This window comes from Amblyomma maculatum, chromosome 2 (assembly GCF_055883805.1).
Source record: "Amblyomma maculatum isolate TAMU_Amacu chromosome 2, ASM5588380v1, whole genome shotgun sequence".
In the NCBI taxonomy this organism is placed as follows: Eukaryota; Metazoa; Arthropoda; class Arachnida; order Ixodida; family Ixodidae; genus Amblyomma; species Amblyomma maculatum.
The window spans coordinates 68,609,984-68,626,877 of NC_139345.1; the positions used below are offsets into that span (position 1 = coordinate 68,609,984).

At 44.1% G+C, this 16,894-nt stretch overlaps 1 protein-coding gene across 2 annotated transcripts in view; it reads left to right on the top strand.

The window, feature by feature from the left end:
* LOC146198921 (cytosolic carboxypeptidase 1-like) overlaps positions 1-16,894 on the top strand; it is a 63,171-nt gene that overhangs the window by 17,619 nt on the left and 28,658 nt on the right. Inside the window, exons 7-13 of one of the 2 annotated variants that reach the window (XM_084594403.1) lie at positions 2,400-2,531; positions 4,142-4,270; positions 10,753-10,926; positions 11,915-12,121; positions 13,002-13,105; positions 13,423-13,530; positions 13,627-13,703. In XM_084594403.1, coding sequence (XP_084450529.1) covers positions 2,400-2,531; positions 4,142-4,270; positions 10,753-10,926; positions 11,915-12,121; positions 13,002-13,105; positions 13,423-13,530; positions 13,627-13,703 — 931 coding nt within the window. The remainder of the gene's footprint in view (positions 1-2,399; positions 2,532-4,141; positions 4,271-10,752; positions 10,927-11,914; positions 12,122-13,001; positions 13,106-13,422; positions 13,531-13,626; positions 13,704-16,894) is intronic. The other variant, XM_084594404.1, reaches the window with a different exon arrangement.

Below are 16,894 nucleotides of genomic sequence, written 5' to 3' on the forward strand. Positions count from 1 at the left end.
ATTTCTGGTGCTTCGTTATTTTTAGTTTTTACTTTTTACCCGAGGCCCTTTTTTTCGCCGGGCGACGAGCGCAATATATCGACGCTCTCCTTTGTATGAGCGGCAAGTATGCCGCTTTTGTTTACGACGCCTGCAAATAGCACGTTGAAGGTCTTGTTGACGCAGTATATGTTGGTCAGATGTGCCATGATTTAGTGAACAATTGAATGATACTGCGTTTTTCCTTCGGTACTTAGCATATGTATGCTTTTCGTGGCGTACGTAGCTGCAGTCAAGCGGTCCGGTCGCAGTCGAAGCGGCAACGGCGGCGATATGTTGGCGCAGAAGTGTGAACGAAGGAGTGTGTCGGCGGTAGCGGATTTCGCTCGCTCGTGCCTCCGAATGCTCAAATGGGAACCAGCAAGGCGCATCTGCTGCTCCAAGCTCGTAATTCAGGCGCTGCAGGTTCAAACAAACTATCCGAGTGCGCACGAAATGCCTGAGCCGAAACATAACCAAAACTGAAGTGGGCGCCTGTGGCGCCTCCAAGTATATTTTTGTATTTGCCTTGCAACGTTTACGTTGTCTTTTCGCCGTCGTTTACGTATGATTAAAGTGTCTTACCATGTTTGAGGAAAAACGTACTACCGCATTCAAACATTCAACGTAATTCGCATTTGTCAGCCTCCGGGATCCCTAGCGCGTCACGTGATTTGTAGCTGCGAGCCTCGGCCGTTTGGCTGTGGTGGCGATACCTGTATTTCTGTTATTCTTCTTTACTACCTTATAACAGCTCTGTTTTCAGTAAGAGTGGTCTTTTTGTAATCAGGAACTGGCATTCTATCAATGCAAACCCACTTCATTTCTCTCTTTAGTGTCCCTTTAAGAAACTTTAAAGCAAGCTTTAGGGCTTCATTGTTTTTTTTTTGGACAGGGATGCTAACCAGGTTGGCATTTGCTGAGGAAAGTTTGGGAAGCTAATAGTACCTTTAGGACAATGTTAAAAGTCAATGCTAACTTAAATTTGTTTATTTATAGCAGGCTTGATCATCCCATGAAAAGTGAGAGCTTTCCTTTCGAGATAGAAGATGCCCTTGCAAAGCTGGAACATACGCTCACTTCAAAGTGAAGCTGCGTTGGCCTTCGTGTAAATTATTACAAAATAAACTCATGCCCCAGTGAGACAATAGCCGATGTTTGGATCTGTTTGTCTGCAAATGGAAAAGCATTATGCTGTATAATGTAGTGCTTCGGTAATATCAACGTGTCAATTCTGAACTTTTGAGAAATGATTTCCAGTGAGCAACACTTAATTTTTAATTTAAATATATGAGCAGCTTTTACTTCTTGAATGAACCATTAGCCTTTCACCTCTCATCTCATTCTTCATGACAGGCAAGAAGACCAGCATTTTTGAACGAAAACCTACTGAATCAAATCTTTTTATCTTTGATTCAGTAGGTTACAAAGGTACAAAGGTATTCACTGAGAGAGCGTGCACACCCGGTGCCGCTCTTCTACTCCCCACTCGAACTGAAGGGCACGTATGTGCGCTTGCTACTGCCGCTAAGGCTGCCATCTGGCCAGCAGTGCCCGCCGCGCTTCTCCCCAGTAGTCTTGACAGCTCACTACCAGGGGAGGCACGGTGCTGGTGTCGTGTGCCGAAACTTGAGCTTGGGTTCCTTATTAGAAGCCATCGCAATAGCTGACAGTCACGTTTTTGTTCTTCATGCTGCGTTCACCAAACCCGGCCCACTCTTATGTAAGCACATAGTTATAGTTACCAATGGTTCATTCGTATGCCCCTGCTGGCGGCTGACTTATTGCGCCGTGAATTCCCACCTGGGTGGCAGCTGTGTGAACCTTGAACCACATGTGAGCGTCCCGTGAGTGCGTCTTGGAACATGTAAACAGACTCCCCCAGATTCGGCGATTTCGTACGTTAGCACGTGTCTGATGGTTTACCAGATGTATCATACAACCACAATTTGCCGATATTGTGAACATAATAAGCAGAAAATCATGTTATCTGCGAGCATATAACTGGGAAAAAAGTGTAACTCTATGGGTGGTTTTTGTTGCCCGTGATTTTGAGCGTATGAAACAGGAAATCGTACAAACCGGGAGTGTATCAACGAGGTTCTGCTGTGTTTATAACGGCATAATGAAAGTCTGGACTTCTTTGCCACCTTATTTGAACTAACACTACACGACCACAAATATAATGCAATACAGGTGTTTGAAATAAAATTGCTGTAATTGTAATGCAAGCTCTAAGTGCAAGAAGTGCAAAACTAGAAAGTGTCGCATAGGTTTCACATGCCTGTAGCTGCTGTCACTGCCACAAGTGTGCTCACCTTTCACTGCCTTTTTCACTTCTCTGTTAATGGCCTGAAAGTTGGCATTTCTTTTTTTTCCAGACCAAAAGTTCTGCTTGAGAGCTCGTGCAATGGGTGCTTACAAGGTTCCCTTGGAAGAACTTCGAAAGTTCAAAGTCAAAATCAAGGTTAAGGTTGCCATCTTGCTACTGCTGAAGAGGCTCCTTGGTAACAGTTGAGTACAACGGCAGATTCTTGACCACCTGCAGCCTGTGCATGTTTTTGTTTTTATGTGAGTACAGGCATCCTCATGTATTGCAGGCCTTTGTATTTTTTGAGCTTGTGCATTTGCTCGCGTGTTAAAAGAAAAATGTAGAACTTTTATGTTCCTTGTCACTTACTAAGTGGTTACAAGGGCCAGTGTGTATTATTTGCAAATGTTTTCCTATACCATTAGTAAGAAAAAGCCTCAGTCAGTCTAGTCTTGCTCCTGCTTGACAATTACTGATATTACAGGCACAATGAGACCTCACACCTTTCCACACATTGCCCCATACATACCATTTACCGCGTGGTGCCAGTACTCCTCTTTGGTGAGGTGAGCACACAAATTTGCTGCATGTTGCATTGCTTTGATGTAACTCAGGGAATCTCGAGTTGATTTTCTTAGAGCGATTTTTGGGGTTTCTTGAGTATACCCGAACCCACGTGTATCTGAACCACCACCTTTCCTTGTATAGTAGCTTTATTTCTGGCCCAGTTACCTGTACTTGTTTATGGCACTGTACTTCACTGTGTACTGCACAAAATTAGGTTACACTTAAGCATCCTTAAGAGCTGGTGCAATCACATTGCTCTATAGGTAAGTAGTAATGCTAAGTAGTAGGTCTAAATGTTTATATAATTTGGGCATTTCTTAATGTTAGTTGTCTCTTCAAACCTTTTTCTGCATGCCTGTCTGGCAGGAAGCAATGGAAGCCAGGACATATGGCATTTCAGCACACCTTGGAAACTGTGAAGTGTTTTCGAGGCTGATAAGCTGAGAACCCGCGATGTTGCCGATGTAATGCGTGATGTCCAGCTCTTCATTTGCCGCTGCCTTTATCTTAATGTACAGATGAACACCACATCAGAAGAGTTTGATGACTGTGAAATAATTTTAGTTGCAGAGTGCTGTGTTATATACTTGTAAAAAAGCGAATATATATCTTTGTAGTGACCTGACCAACAAGACGTTTTACTGCTATGTGGCAAATTCTTTTCTTTTTCCTCAAACTCATGTTACAAGACATTACTAAAAAAGGGATGGCTTTCTTATGCCTCATCATACGAGTTATGTGATTTAAGGGCTCAAAGAAACGCACTGCATAGAATGGTGCAACTAGCATTCATGATATGGGTATCGGTCGTTTCTCTTTTTACCCATGACTTTTAAGTGGCTTTCAGACAGTAGAAAGAGTACTGAACAAGGGTAGAGGGGGAGCTTCAGTTCGCAAGCCAAGCCAACGTTTCGACAAGTGGCCTTGTCTTCATCTGGGCCAACGTTTCAACAAGCCCGCTTGTCGAAATGCTGTCTTAGCTTGCGAACTGAGGATCCCTCTCTACCCTTGTTCAGTGCTCTTTCAAACGTTGTAGTCGTCTTCTCTCTCTCGTTCTACCCTGGCTTTGCAGACAGTAGGAAACACACACATTTCCAGTGGATTGTAAGTGCCATTTTTATGTTGTTTGCCACTTGCATTTTTGCATTGGAGTGTTAAACCGTAACAAAACTAACACTTACAGAGTGTGTTGAGGCGAAGTCTCTGTTGTGTAACTCCTTCCTCCTCCTCACTGTGGTCCCACAGAGCAGAATGCCACCCTGTTGGGCAACGAGGGCTTGCTGACAGACTTGTTCTACTTGCTGGAAAGCAACAGCACTGTCTGCCTCCAGACTGCACTGACCTTGGAGTGCTTGTCTCTGGCCACTTGCTCTAGTGAGTATGCGTGACAAGGAGGAGTGAGGCATGAAAGAAAGTGTAATTTTGCTCATGTTCTATGTTAAATTGAGGGCAGTAGAGGTTTAAAGGTCCGAATTTAATTCCTGGTCATTACCAGATCTTATCAATAATATCTGAAGTGTGTGTGTGCGTGCATGTTTGTGTTAAGGGTGTAGATAACATGTATAATTTGTGCTACTTCATTAGCTACGCTCATTCGGAACCCAACATTGTCAACTCTGCTTGTCATTTTGAGTGGCAGCAGCCATCTGCTTAATTTCTCTAGGTGGAAATTAAAATTCATCTTGGTAAAATTTTCAAAATTTGGTATCTTTATTAGGAGCATTCTAGGATTGTGTAAAAAAAAAATCCAACCTTCCCCTACTGATTAATGATACAAATTCTGTTGTATTGTCATATATATTTATCATGATGGCACACTATATCCAAGGTCCCACTTGGGCTTTTGACTTACGTTGTCACAGTAAATTGTTATGTAAATAAATTAGCACACATTGAGCACTTTAAGGCATTTGTGCTCGCAAAAAAAAAAAAAACACAGCAATTGACACTTATCGAAGCCATATACTGGAACTGCCATAAAGCACGGAGCCATCCATTAAACTAAACGCCCCCGCAGGGGGCATCTGCTAAAGCAGATGTTTGCGTGTACTGTGCGACACCACGGACCCCGAGCACCCACGCTTAGCCGTGCGTGGCATCGCCGTGTCTGGGGAAAAGGGGATCCTGGTGGTTGAGCCGATGCCGAGTGTTTGGACCTTTAAGGCCCCTCGGCGGAGGCAACACACCACTTTGGCCCACGCTTCCCACAGACGGCACCTTCGGGCTGACCCACCCGGGGGAAATCGGCAGTCGCCTTTTCCTATCCTCCCCTTCATCTTTCACGTTCCTATCTTCTACCCTACAACTCTCCTGTCCTCTACTCTCTTCCGGTTTTTCCTTACTTCCAGGTGGCGAGGGTTAACCTTGTGTGGCTGACTACCCTGAGTTACGCCATATTAGGTTATAGTTACGGTGTACAGCTGACGTGGACAGGACTTGCCTGCCAATTCCTGCCCCGTCCCCTCGTTGGGCTCCATGGTGGGTGGCTGGCGCCGCGGCCGAACATCATACATTATTTATGGCTTCTTCCTCCAAACAAACTGATCGCCTTTCCAAGAAAAGGCGGACCGATGTATCAGCCCAGTTCTTTTCAGCAAAGCATGACACTTTCCCTAAATATCATGTGATCCACAGTGAAAGCCCTGCCAAACAAGCTCGGCTAATATCCCCCTTTGCAGTATCTAGGTCTCTCACAACCATACTAGGCCCAGGATACAAAGTTAGTAAACTGGCTAGCGGGGATCTCCTGCTTGAGCTGCAAAGCAAACTCCAGTACAGCAACCTTCAGCAACTTACAACATTTGGGGATATCCCAATAACGGTCAGTGCTCACAGATCCTTGAACACAGTCCAAGGCGTGATATCAGAGAATGACTTCCTGTCACTCACCGAAGAAGAACTTCTTGAAGGTCTTTCTGAGCAAAATGTGATCGGTGTACACAGGATCAAAATCCGGAAGAACAACCAAGAAATACCAACAAAGCACATAGTTCTGACTTTCAACTCCAGCAAACTCCCTGAATCCATTGAAGTCGGTTACATCAAAGTAGACATCCGGCCCTACATTCCAAACCCTAGACGTTGTTTCAACTGCCAAAGATTCGGTCATGGCTCCCAGAGCTGCCGTGGCCGACAAACATGTGCAAAATGTGCCTCAAATGAACACAAATCTGACGAGTGTGAAGCTGCGCCACACTGCGCAAACTGTGCAGGTGAACACGCCGCGTACTCACGGTCATGTCCTTCTTGGAAGAAGGAGAAGGACATCATTACCATAAAAGTCAAGGAAAACATAACGTTTAAAGAGGCACGACAGCGATATCTTGTTAAACAGGGCACTTTTTTGTTCACAGCCAAACCGAACTATTCCAATGTGGTGGAGCATGGGGGCAGCACACCACAACAGGATTTGGTCTCCGCCGAGGGTAAGCCTCAGGCAGGGCCATCCTTGCCCCAGGCAGAAGCAGCGAAAGCTGCCCTGCCATCGCAGAAACAGGGCACACTGGCCCCAGAGCCAACAGCCCAAAAGGCTTCTCCCCCAGAAGGGAAGCCTGCAACCAACACTCCTAACTCTCCCCAAACGTCCAAAGCCCCTGAGGCAATGGACACAACCCCTTCCTCGTCCACGCTGCAGCGGCGGCATAACTCTCTAGAAAGAATACGGAGAGAAAAACCTCGTATAACAGGACCAGAAAAACCTGAAACCTAAATTCAGGTACATTCAAAAAAAAAAAAAAAATGGCGTTCCTCATACACTGGAACTGCCGAGGTCTCATAAACAACTACAACGATATAAAAGACATTTTACATTCATTTTCTCCTGTAGCCCTTTGCCTACAGGAAACTAACTTAGGACCACACCAAAACATTTTAAAAGGACACAACGTTTTTCGCTGCGACCGAAAAGAAGCAAATAGGTTATCTGGAGGTGTCGCTATTGTAGTGCAGAATGGAGTAGCAACACGTGAAATTAGCCTCAAAACCAAGTTCGAAGCTGTTGCTGTCTCTATCATTCATTATAAAACAATAACTATATGCTCACTGTATCTCCAACCGCACCTAACTGTAACCCTTCATGATCTGGAAGAGCTTTTAGAACAACTGCCAGAACCATATCTGGTTGTTGGAGATTTTAATGCGCACTCCACTTTTTGGAGAAGCGATCAGACAGACACTAGAGGTCGTATATTAGAGGATTTTATATTATACAATGATGTCTGCCTGCTAAATACAGGAAAGCATACATACTGCTCCCCAAGCACGGGGAAAATGAGCATTTTAGATTTATCATTTAGCTCCCCATCAATTTTTACTGATTTTAAATGGGACGTCTTTGACAATCCTCTAGGAAGTGATCATTTGCCTGTCATTATCAGCCTAACACCCTCACCCTCCATCACTCTAAACAAACCCAAGCGGTGGAAGCTGCACCTTGCGAACTGGGCTCTATTCCAGTCTGAAGCCAGCCTGGAAAAGGTCTTTTCCGAAAAACTCAGTGTTGACGAGATAAATGAAAAATTTACGGCCTGCATCATTGACGCAGCACTTGTAGCTATACCACAGTCTTCAGGAGTGGTACTGAAAAATCGCAAAGTCTGGTATTCTCAGGAGTGCAGAGATGCAAAGAAGAAACAAAACAAAGCTTGGGGAACCTTTCGCAGGTACCCTACAAACGAAAACCTCGTAAAATTCAAACAGGCGAAAGCTAGGGCACGGTACATCCGCCGAAACGCTGAGAAGGCTTCTTGGCAAAAATACATATCATCAATAAATAGCTCAATCACATCAAAAAAAATGTGGGAGCTTGTTCACAAACTGGATGGCAACTTCTCCCCGTACACAGTCCCCTTTCTAACATCTCCTGGCACCCAAACAAACTTACAGGAACAGGCAGATATTCTAGGCGATCATTTTTCTGCAATTTCAAGCTCACTACACTACCCAAAATCTTTTATAACATACAAAAACAAGGCCGAAAAACAAAAACTGCCAACAAGTGGAAGTACGAATGAAACATATAACAAGTTAATAACACTACAAGAAATAAACACTGTTCTATCTGCCGGCAAGAAGACTGCACCTGGCCCAGATCAAATTCACTATCAGATGCTAGCACATCTTTCTACACCTGCATTAGAAGCACTTCTGAAATTTTTCAACAAAGTATGGGTATCCGGGAGTATTCCTGAGGCCTGGAAAAAAGCTATTATTGTGCCTTTCCTGAAACCAGGAAAGCCACCAACGGCCCCCAGCAGTTATAGACCCATAGCTCTCACAAGTTGCCTAGCAAAGTCTTTTGAAAGTGTTCTTAATACCAGATTAGCCTTTGTCCTTCATTCCCAAGAACTTCTAGACATACACCAATGTGGGTTCAAAACAGCATGTTCTACCACGGACCATCTAGTCCGCCTTGAAAACACTGTTCGTGAAGCATTTATTCACAAACAGCACTGCCTTGCCGTCTTCTTTGATATGGAAAAGGCGTATGATACTACATGGAGGTTTGGCATCCTCCGTGACCTAGCATATTTAGGCATACGTGGTAGGATGTTAAACTGTCTAAAGGACTTCTTGTCAAATCGCTCATTCCGTGTGCGTTTGGGCTCAACTTTTTCAAAGAACTTTGTACAGGAGAATGGCGTACCACAGGGATGCGTCTTAAGCACAACTCTCTTTATAGTAAAAATGAATTCCATAAGCACAGTTATCCCGAAATCCGTAATGTATTCAGCTTATGTTGACGATCTACAGATTGCATACACATCCTCTAACGTATCTACATGTGAGAGACAGGTGCAGTTGACCATAAATAAACTAGCAGCATGGGCAGACACAAACGGATTTCAGTTTTCTCCTCAAAAAACAGTGGCTCTCCTATTCTCTCTCAAACGAGGCTTACAAACAGATCCTACACTACACCTGAACAAAACGAAATTACCGGTGAAAAACGAACACAAATTTCTAGGCGTAACTTTTGACAAAAAACTCACCTTTCTTCCTCATATAAATGTCCTGAAGAAAAAGGCTTCCAAATCTCTAAACATACTAAAAGTTCTTTCCCGTAAACACTGGGGCGCTGACAGGACATGCCTTAAACACATTTACAGATCTGTCGTACGCTCCACCTTAGACTATGGCTGCATAGTGTATGGGTCAGCTAGACCATCATATTTAAAAAAACTAGACCCGGTACATAACACAGGACTTCGACTCTCATGTGGAGCATACCGAACTTCTCCTATATCCAGTCTGCTTGTGGAAACAAATGAACCTCCTCTTGAAATCAGAAGAACTTCACTTACATGTGCCTATATATTTAAAATCAGATCTCTGCCAAAGCATATCTGCTATTCTCTAGTAACTAAATGCCCTTCTAGAACACTATTCACCAACAAACCCAATGCAGTGAGACCACTGCTCCTAAGATTTGAGCAAATGTGTCAAGAGGTTGAGCTACCGGATTGTTTACCTAGCATTGCCAAAAGACCTAACCCTCTGCCTCCTTGGTACCTGGTCCCTGAAGTTTGCGACCTCTCTCTTACACAGTTCCAAAAAACAATAACCCCACAAGAGCACTTCATACAAGAATTCCTTCAGCTGAAAGAAAAATACAGTAACTTCACAGACTTTTACACGGATGGCTCGAAAACAGATCATTATGTCGGAAGCGCAGTTGTTCAAGGCGAATGGGAGGAAATAATGAGACTTCCACAGTGCGCGTCCATCTTTACTGCTGAATGCTATGCTGTCTCTGTTGCCATAGAGAAAATAATGAAAGGAAACCTCAGGAGAAGTATTATTTACACAGATTCCCTAAGTGTAGTCACAGCCCTTCACACAAGAAATGCAGTTATACCAATACTTGGAAACATCATACACAGCATAGCAACACTTACAGATGAAGGACGAAGCATAAAAATTTGCTGGGTACCCAGTCATGTAGGAATCCGAGGTAATGAAAAAGCAGATATGTGCGCTGCCAAAGCTCGAGACAAGAAAATAAAACAAGTGCAGATACCATCTCAAGACTGCATGAAATTGGTACAGAGTAGACTGATACAAAAATGGCAGTCCACTTGGAACACTGAAACAAATAACAAGCTACACCTCATAAAGCCTGTAATAGAAGAGTGGAAATCGAGCACCCATCTTGAACGTTCCAAAGAAGTGGCTCTATGCCGTCTTCGCATAGGACACACACATTTAACACATAGTTTCATTTTAACTAAACAGGATAAGCCCCTGTGTGATTCATGCGGACACGAGCTAACAGTCATCCACATTTTAATCTCATGCAGACAACTTGAACAACTGAGGAAAAAACATTTTACACAGTTTTACAAACAACACATTCCTCTTCATCCAGCTTTGCTTTTAGGTGAAAATGCGCTTGTTGATTTGCCCTGTGTTTTCAGGTTTTTAATAGAAGCAAACGTCCTAAACAGAATGTAAGATTAAATTACATAAATACAACACCCTTAACCATGAAATTGGCGCATGATAGCCTAAGTTGCTTATGCGCCACTAAACCCAACACAACACAACACAACACATTAAACTAAACGCTTTCCTGCGTTCATTTTGAATGCCTGACGTAATATACCTCTCTGCACAAAATTGTTTGGGCGAAGTTGTTCGGACGCTAGTGTATTATTTGCATCGGAATTTGTGGAAAATGTGCCATTCATAGAGGCAAAATTTGTAGTTTTCAGGTCACACATACAAATGTGGGCACGGCTTCTGAAGGGGCTATTTTGTTGGTGCGGGCGGGCAGTTTTTCAGTCTTGTTGCGACTTTTCAAATTTGCTTGCTTTGAAGTGACAGACGCTCAGTGGTGGGTGCCATTCTCTGTGCAGAGCGCAACGTGCTGGAGCTGGTTCAGCGAGGCCACCTGAAGCATCTGCTGGCCGTGATAGAGTCATGCAATGCTGGCACCCTGCAGGGTGATGCTGGCCTCAACCGCAAAGAGCGACTCCTTTATCGCATGATGCGGGCTGACTTGGATTGCCTAATCAACATTGCCAGGCACAGTATGTGTATCGCATCATGCTGTCCTTCTTACCTTTACAATGAAGAACCAGAAGTAATTAGAATTATTCGAAGCTTGCCACTACAGCGTCCCTCATAGCCTTATTTGCTTTGGAACGTTAAACCTCATAGACCAACCAACCATTATGCGCCGACAAAGCACATTGTTTTATATTTATTCGCATTTTATAGTTGATATGGTCGTGTAACTCGACCCCCAGCTTTGGGAAATGAAGAACGAAACAAAAGAAGTTTGAAAGCTGTATTGGTTAGCCAACGAAAGCTCAGAGCCGCAAATATTGAACTAAGGCAGCCATATTTTTTGGCACCATCAAACATGAAGTCTCATTAATATTATGCTGCGTAGGACAATCATCAACATTTTCTGGAATAATGGCTCGTCACACTGTTGAGGGACTGGGAGAAGTTTAATTTCAATGAGGAGGCATCTAAAGCACATGGTTGATGCTGTGGCAGCTAGTAAACCATGTTTTTCTTCATATCTGTCTTATCTGTCTATTTTTCCGGGGCTCTCTTTAAAAAGAAGATCACACAAAATCGTCTCACTATAATGATGGTAGCAATTGCCGTAGTGTGTTAAAACCTAAATGCAGCCTCTCACTGAAGATAAGCCATAGAAAACCCATTTCCTGAGGTACTTTTGGTCATTATTCGTGTACCGAGGCCTTGTTCCTCGTGTTTCATTTGTGTACTTTTCCCTCTGTTTCTTGCTCACAAAGTAGACCTCCATATTACAGTTGAGGTTGGATTGCATTTGATTAAATGCGGTATTCAGTTGTGAGCACATGTGACTGCAACTTTGGAATACCAGAGGTACTATCATGCATAAAATGGGGAGAGCACCAAACTCTGCAGCCTGATGGATATCTAAGCAAGCACATTCCAGTGAAATGGTGTGGATCCAGTGTCTGATCGCATTTTGAAGAGCTTAGCGTTGCGGCATTTACGTTGCCTCTCACCAATGTGCAGAGGTTGGCCGACGTGAACTGAGGAAGCATGAGGTGCCGCAGTTGCTATGGCGTTGGGCCTCAGCCTTGGGTCCAGGTGAGCAGGGTGACCGTCTCACAAGGGGAGCGTGTCAGGTGGTGCATAGGTGCCTGCCGCCATGGCCACTTCCCATCGCCAGAGCCCAGGGACCACTGCACTGGCCTCTGGGCAGGGATGATTTTGCACCAGGTACAGTAGTATCAGCGATTGGAAGAACCATCCAACACAGTTAATGTTGCACACTAGTAATATTCGATTTCAAGCAACATCCAGCGACAGGCACCCACAATCGTAGAGCAAAGGTCAGCCCAGAGGTCAAAGGTCATAGCTATTCAATATGGTGGACACTGTCCACCCATATGACCCTTTGTGGGCAGAGCGTATACTATGCTATATATGACTTGGCTATGGATAGACCGATGCTCTGCTAAGTTTTGCCAGGGATACCCTTAAGGTCAGGCATCACTCAAAATATGTGATCGGGTTTCGAAATTTTGAAGTAGCACTTTTTCACTAAAATTAGGGATACCCTCAAGGTCAGGCATCACAAAATATGTGATCGGGTTCTGAAATTTTGAAGTAGCGCTTTTTCACTAGAACCAGGGATACCCTCAAGGTCAGGCATCACACCAAATATGTGATCGGGTTTTGAAATTTTGAAGTAGAGCTTTTTCACTAAAACCAACTTCTCAATGGCTTGGGCCAAATGAGGCAAAGTGTACAGCCGCTTCTGCCTGAAAGGCCGCATGTTAATGCAGGGGAGGCCTTCCGTGGAATGTTGCAGAGCTTTTGTTCTCAGTTCGTGGAATTCGAAATTTTCTCGCAAAAAAATTGGGGACCTTAATCATGCTGACAGTCAAGAAAGTAAGAACTTGCACTGATAGATCAGAGGCCAGCTATGGGCTTCATCCACGTCGGCTATCTTATCATGGTCATTCTTTTCTTTTGCACCACTTCCAATCATTTTTCTTTGATTCGAGTGCTTATAATCACCTGGAAAAAGAAAGCCAATTTCAGTGCTTTTGTTTGAATGCAATGTCTTTTTTTTTTTTTCTTTACATTGATGCAGTGCCTGGTGAGGCACAGACTTCCCATGCTGCGAGTGATCATGACGAGCTTTTATCTTCCCAGTCGGCCACTTCATCGGAGCACGAGGCTGAGCTAGACGACCCCGTAAGTGTCCCTCAGTCCACCTAGGAGAATGATCCAGATTTCACGTGTGAAGTTATCAATTTTGTTTGCTTCTTCCTTCCTACATGTGTTCATTTTTTTTTGCCTACACCTACTCACGCATTCATTTGTTCATGAATTCATTGCTCAAGGGGCAACCATCTGGCCTGTGGTTGATTCACTGCCAATAAGCAGCACTATAAATAATTACCCATAATCACCATAAATAAATATTTTACGTGATGTCTTGGGTAACATATTCAGAGTGCAAGGGGGGAGGCTGTGGTAATTTTTGTATTTCACATAGTATTTACTTGCAGCCTGATGCTGCGAGGTGCGAACCATTTCCTGAAAAATTCAATTTGGAGGTGGACTTGGAAGCATACTCAAGATTCTTTCCAGAATTAAACCAGCTTGAAGGAATGATGGTGAGCGGCATTTTTGTTTGTCTTTGACGCCTTTCTTTTGGTTCGGTTTCCTAGCTTTTGCTCAGAATGCTTTGACAGTGCAAGTCGTCATTTCAGGACATTGGTTCTGCCACTACAGGAGAGATGCCATTGCCTGCGAGCACAGAAGATGGAAACCCTATAACAAGGTTAAAGTAAGAATTATTACTTTTTTTGTTTGCTTGGCTTAACATTAGGCGTCTGTGTACCTCTTGATTAGAACAACATGTTAATTTGGACCACTGGCCTTGCAGTCATGACCAGCTGAAATATCACATTTCATTGTTGCACATTTTGAATACAGCTGTCAATAATGAGTTTTCATCTAGGTTGGAAAGAAAATAAACTGTACTGCAAAGAACTGCTGTAGCTTAGGCATGTCTGACATGCTGTATTGCATATATCCAATGGCACGGGCAGAGGCATATTATTCTTTATTACTTTTGGGCAGCCTCACCATAATATATGTACAATCCAGCCCACTTATAATGAACTTGATCGTCACGCAGCATTTGTTCGTTGTATCCAAAGTTCGTAGTAAGTGGACCACCTACAATACGGGCAAAAAGAGCAAGCGAGACAAAAGTTAACTTTATTTTTGAAAAAAGTCCGTGATGCATGTCTGCTTCTTCAAAGCTGATCGCATCACTGCCGTTTCAAATTTTTCCAGCGCGGTAATATGTTCATCGCCAAGGCCTCTGCTGCACACGAGTTCCTTAAGCGACGCGATGTAACCGATCGCGGTTGAAGCGTTCACAGCAACCGGTGGTAGAGCAGCAAAGTCCAAAAGGAAGGTGAAGTCTTTAGCCTTGGAGAGCATCAGCGGTCCACTGATCGGAACATTGCGAGACCGGGCGTCAGCGAACCACTTCAGCAGTGCGTCCTCAATGTCCGCGTAGGTCGCCTTCCGAAGGCGCTTTCTAGTCGTCGGGTCGGCATTGACGGTAGCACCAAGAATCCTTTCCTTGCCCTTAGCAATGGTTGAAATGGTCGATTTCGACAGTCCGTACTTCTTGACCAGTTCGCAGTTTTTTGCACCTTGAGCAAGTTCATTAACAATGGCCATCTTCGTTGCGATGTCGACAGCTTTCCTTTTAGCACCTGAAGAGGTCAGCGTACAGTCCTCCATCGCACCAGGGGCAAGTCAAGCCCTTGGGCTCTCGCGTTGAGGCAGCCTTTAACTCCCCGATCTGGGAAAGGCACGGATGCGGCAACGATGTCAACGCAGTGCCATCGCACAGAAAGAATCGACGGCGCAATGCTCTCAGTGCAGGGTGGCAACGGAGCAACAAATGGAGAACCGGTTTTAGCCGGTAGATCAGGCGCCTGACTTTCCGGATTGGCCCGCATCACAGCAACGCGGATGGCGCCACTTTCTCTTACGTCACCGCGCGCGCTTTTTTTCGTTTTCATTTTTCAATGCACGCTTTTTCTTTTTTTACTTTATTTTACCCGCAAAGGAGCGCCGGGGGACGCTTTGTGTGCTCTGTGTTCGCGTCGTATCAGGGGAACACAAAGTGCGCGAAATTCGCCTGGCGCGGGTTCGCAGTCGAGCGAAACTGCGCCAAACACCGCCGGCTCGGTCAACTATGGGGTCCCGACAGCTTTGCGTTCGCTCTAACTGAGTGTTGAGGCCACAACAGTTTGTTCTATGTGAGACACTGTGCCATTGCCCCAATATATATTTTGACGGTAGCACCGCCCTCGTTCGTACTAAGCGAGCGTTCGTTATATCTGCTGCTGTTATAAGTGGGCTGGACTGTATTACATATAAAAATCATTTTTATAGCTCTCTGTACCATGTTTTTGTGTATGTCTGGAGATGTAACGCTTGAGATTTTATAGTCTGCGTATTTCTGCATATATATTGTGCATCGCATTCAAGTTTTCGTCTGACCTCAGATTTGCGTAATCAATGTCCCGCTGTGTCAACACTGTTCGTATAAATGGGACGTTTCAAATTTTCTGAAGTAAAACTTGTTGCTTGGCTGTAGTTGGTGCATTCTCGATCAAAAACAGGTTAGCGCAAAACAAGATGGACACGACAGAGGAAGACGTGATGACGCACATTTGGAACTGTACTGTAGCATTATTCCAAATGTTTTGAGTTTTTTTTTTTGTATTTATTTTTATTGTTTTGAAATTTTTATGGAAATTTGCTTCATGAAATCAAGCCAGTCCTTTATATGGTGTGCTTGCATGTTAGGAACGGAGGTGGCTGCCACGTCACCAAGCCTGTTTGTAGCCAGTGCCACAGGGTGTTGCTAGTGTGCGTTGCAATTTCCAGAAGGATAACAGGATGGTGCAAGGATTGCGGCAGGCATTGGGAAAGACTGTTGCAATGCACATGGGGACAGAAATTTGAAGCAGTTGGCACATGAACCACGCGTGTTGCACTTGAGACTTCCGTGGTATGGCACGTTGAGAAAATTTACAGTGAGAGATTTGAGTCTTAGCTGATCAAAGTTACACTAGCATAACCACATTCACCTTTTGGCCTAAATTCTTTCTCAAGATTTTAAGCCTATAGCACCTAAAACGCACTCGTCACTAATTTTTGCCAAACATGAGAAGCATGTTTTGCAATGAACAGCGGTTATGGACTGATGCCTCAGTAAGACATAGGCGCTGAACTTCAGAAGTCCTTTTCCAGTGTTAAAAAAAAAAAAAATGGGTGGAGCTCAGGTACTGAATAATGTATTACTTTGACCATCTCACTGTACAATGTGGGGCACTGCATTGCTTTATAAGTCTCAGAAATTATTTCCTGGAAAGTGCAGTTAAGCCTAGATAAACCTAAACTAAGTAGTTCAGCAATTTTTAATTACATGCAGGTTTTCTCCTGAAGACTCAAAAGGACAGCACATAGATAATGAAAACCAAAATGACAAATTAATTTAGGTGAAATCGCCTCACAAATGTTCACAGTAAACCCCCCAGTATTTGATGTAGTAAACATGGAAACACATTTCTCGATTGCACTGATAGCACGACTGGGGCAGCAGCTTCAACCTTTGCTGTGGCTCATACGATGTTAATGCGTGAGAACTGATGAGAACAAGGTACGCTAGAGAGTTTGAAGCAGCTGCCTTTTCCTGCATGTCCTCTCTTCTCACCTTGCCTGGCTGTTGGACTCTGCCTTGCTTCACCAGAATTCTTTGTTCTTCTTCGCTCTTAGTTCACATCGTCTGTCCATGTCTAAACCATGTGAGCAACTGAGTGGTAATTATGGGTGTGCACTGCTCGTCCCAAGTCTTCTATGCTATGTCCATGCACATGAGGTGTTTTGGTTGGCATTGCAAACGTGAACACTGCAGGGACTGCTATTCTTGCCACAGAGAAACAC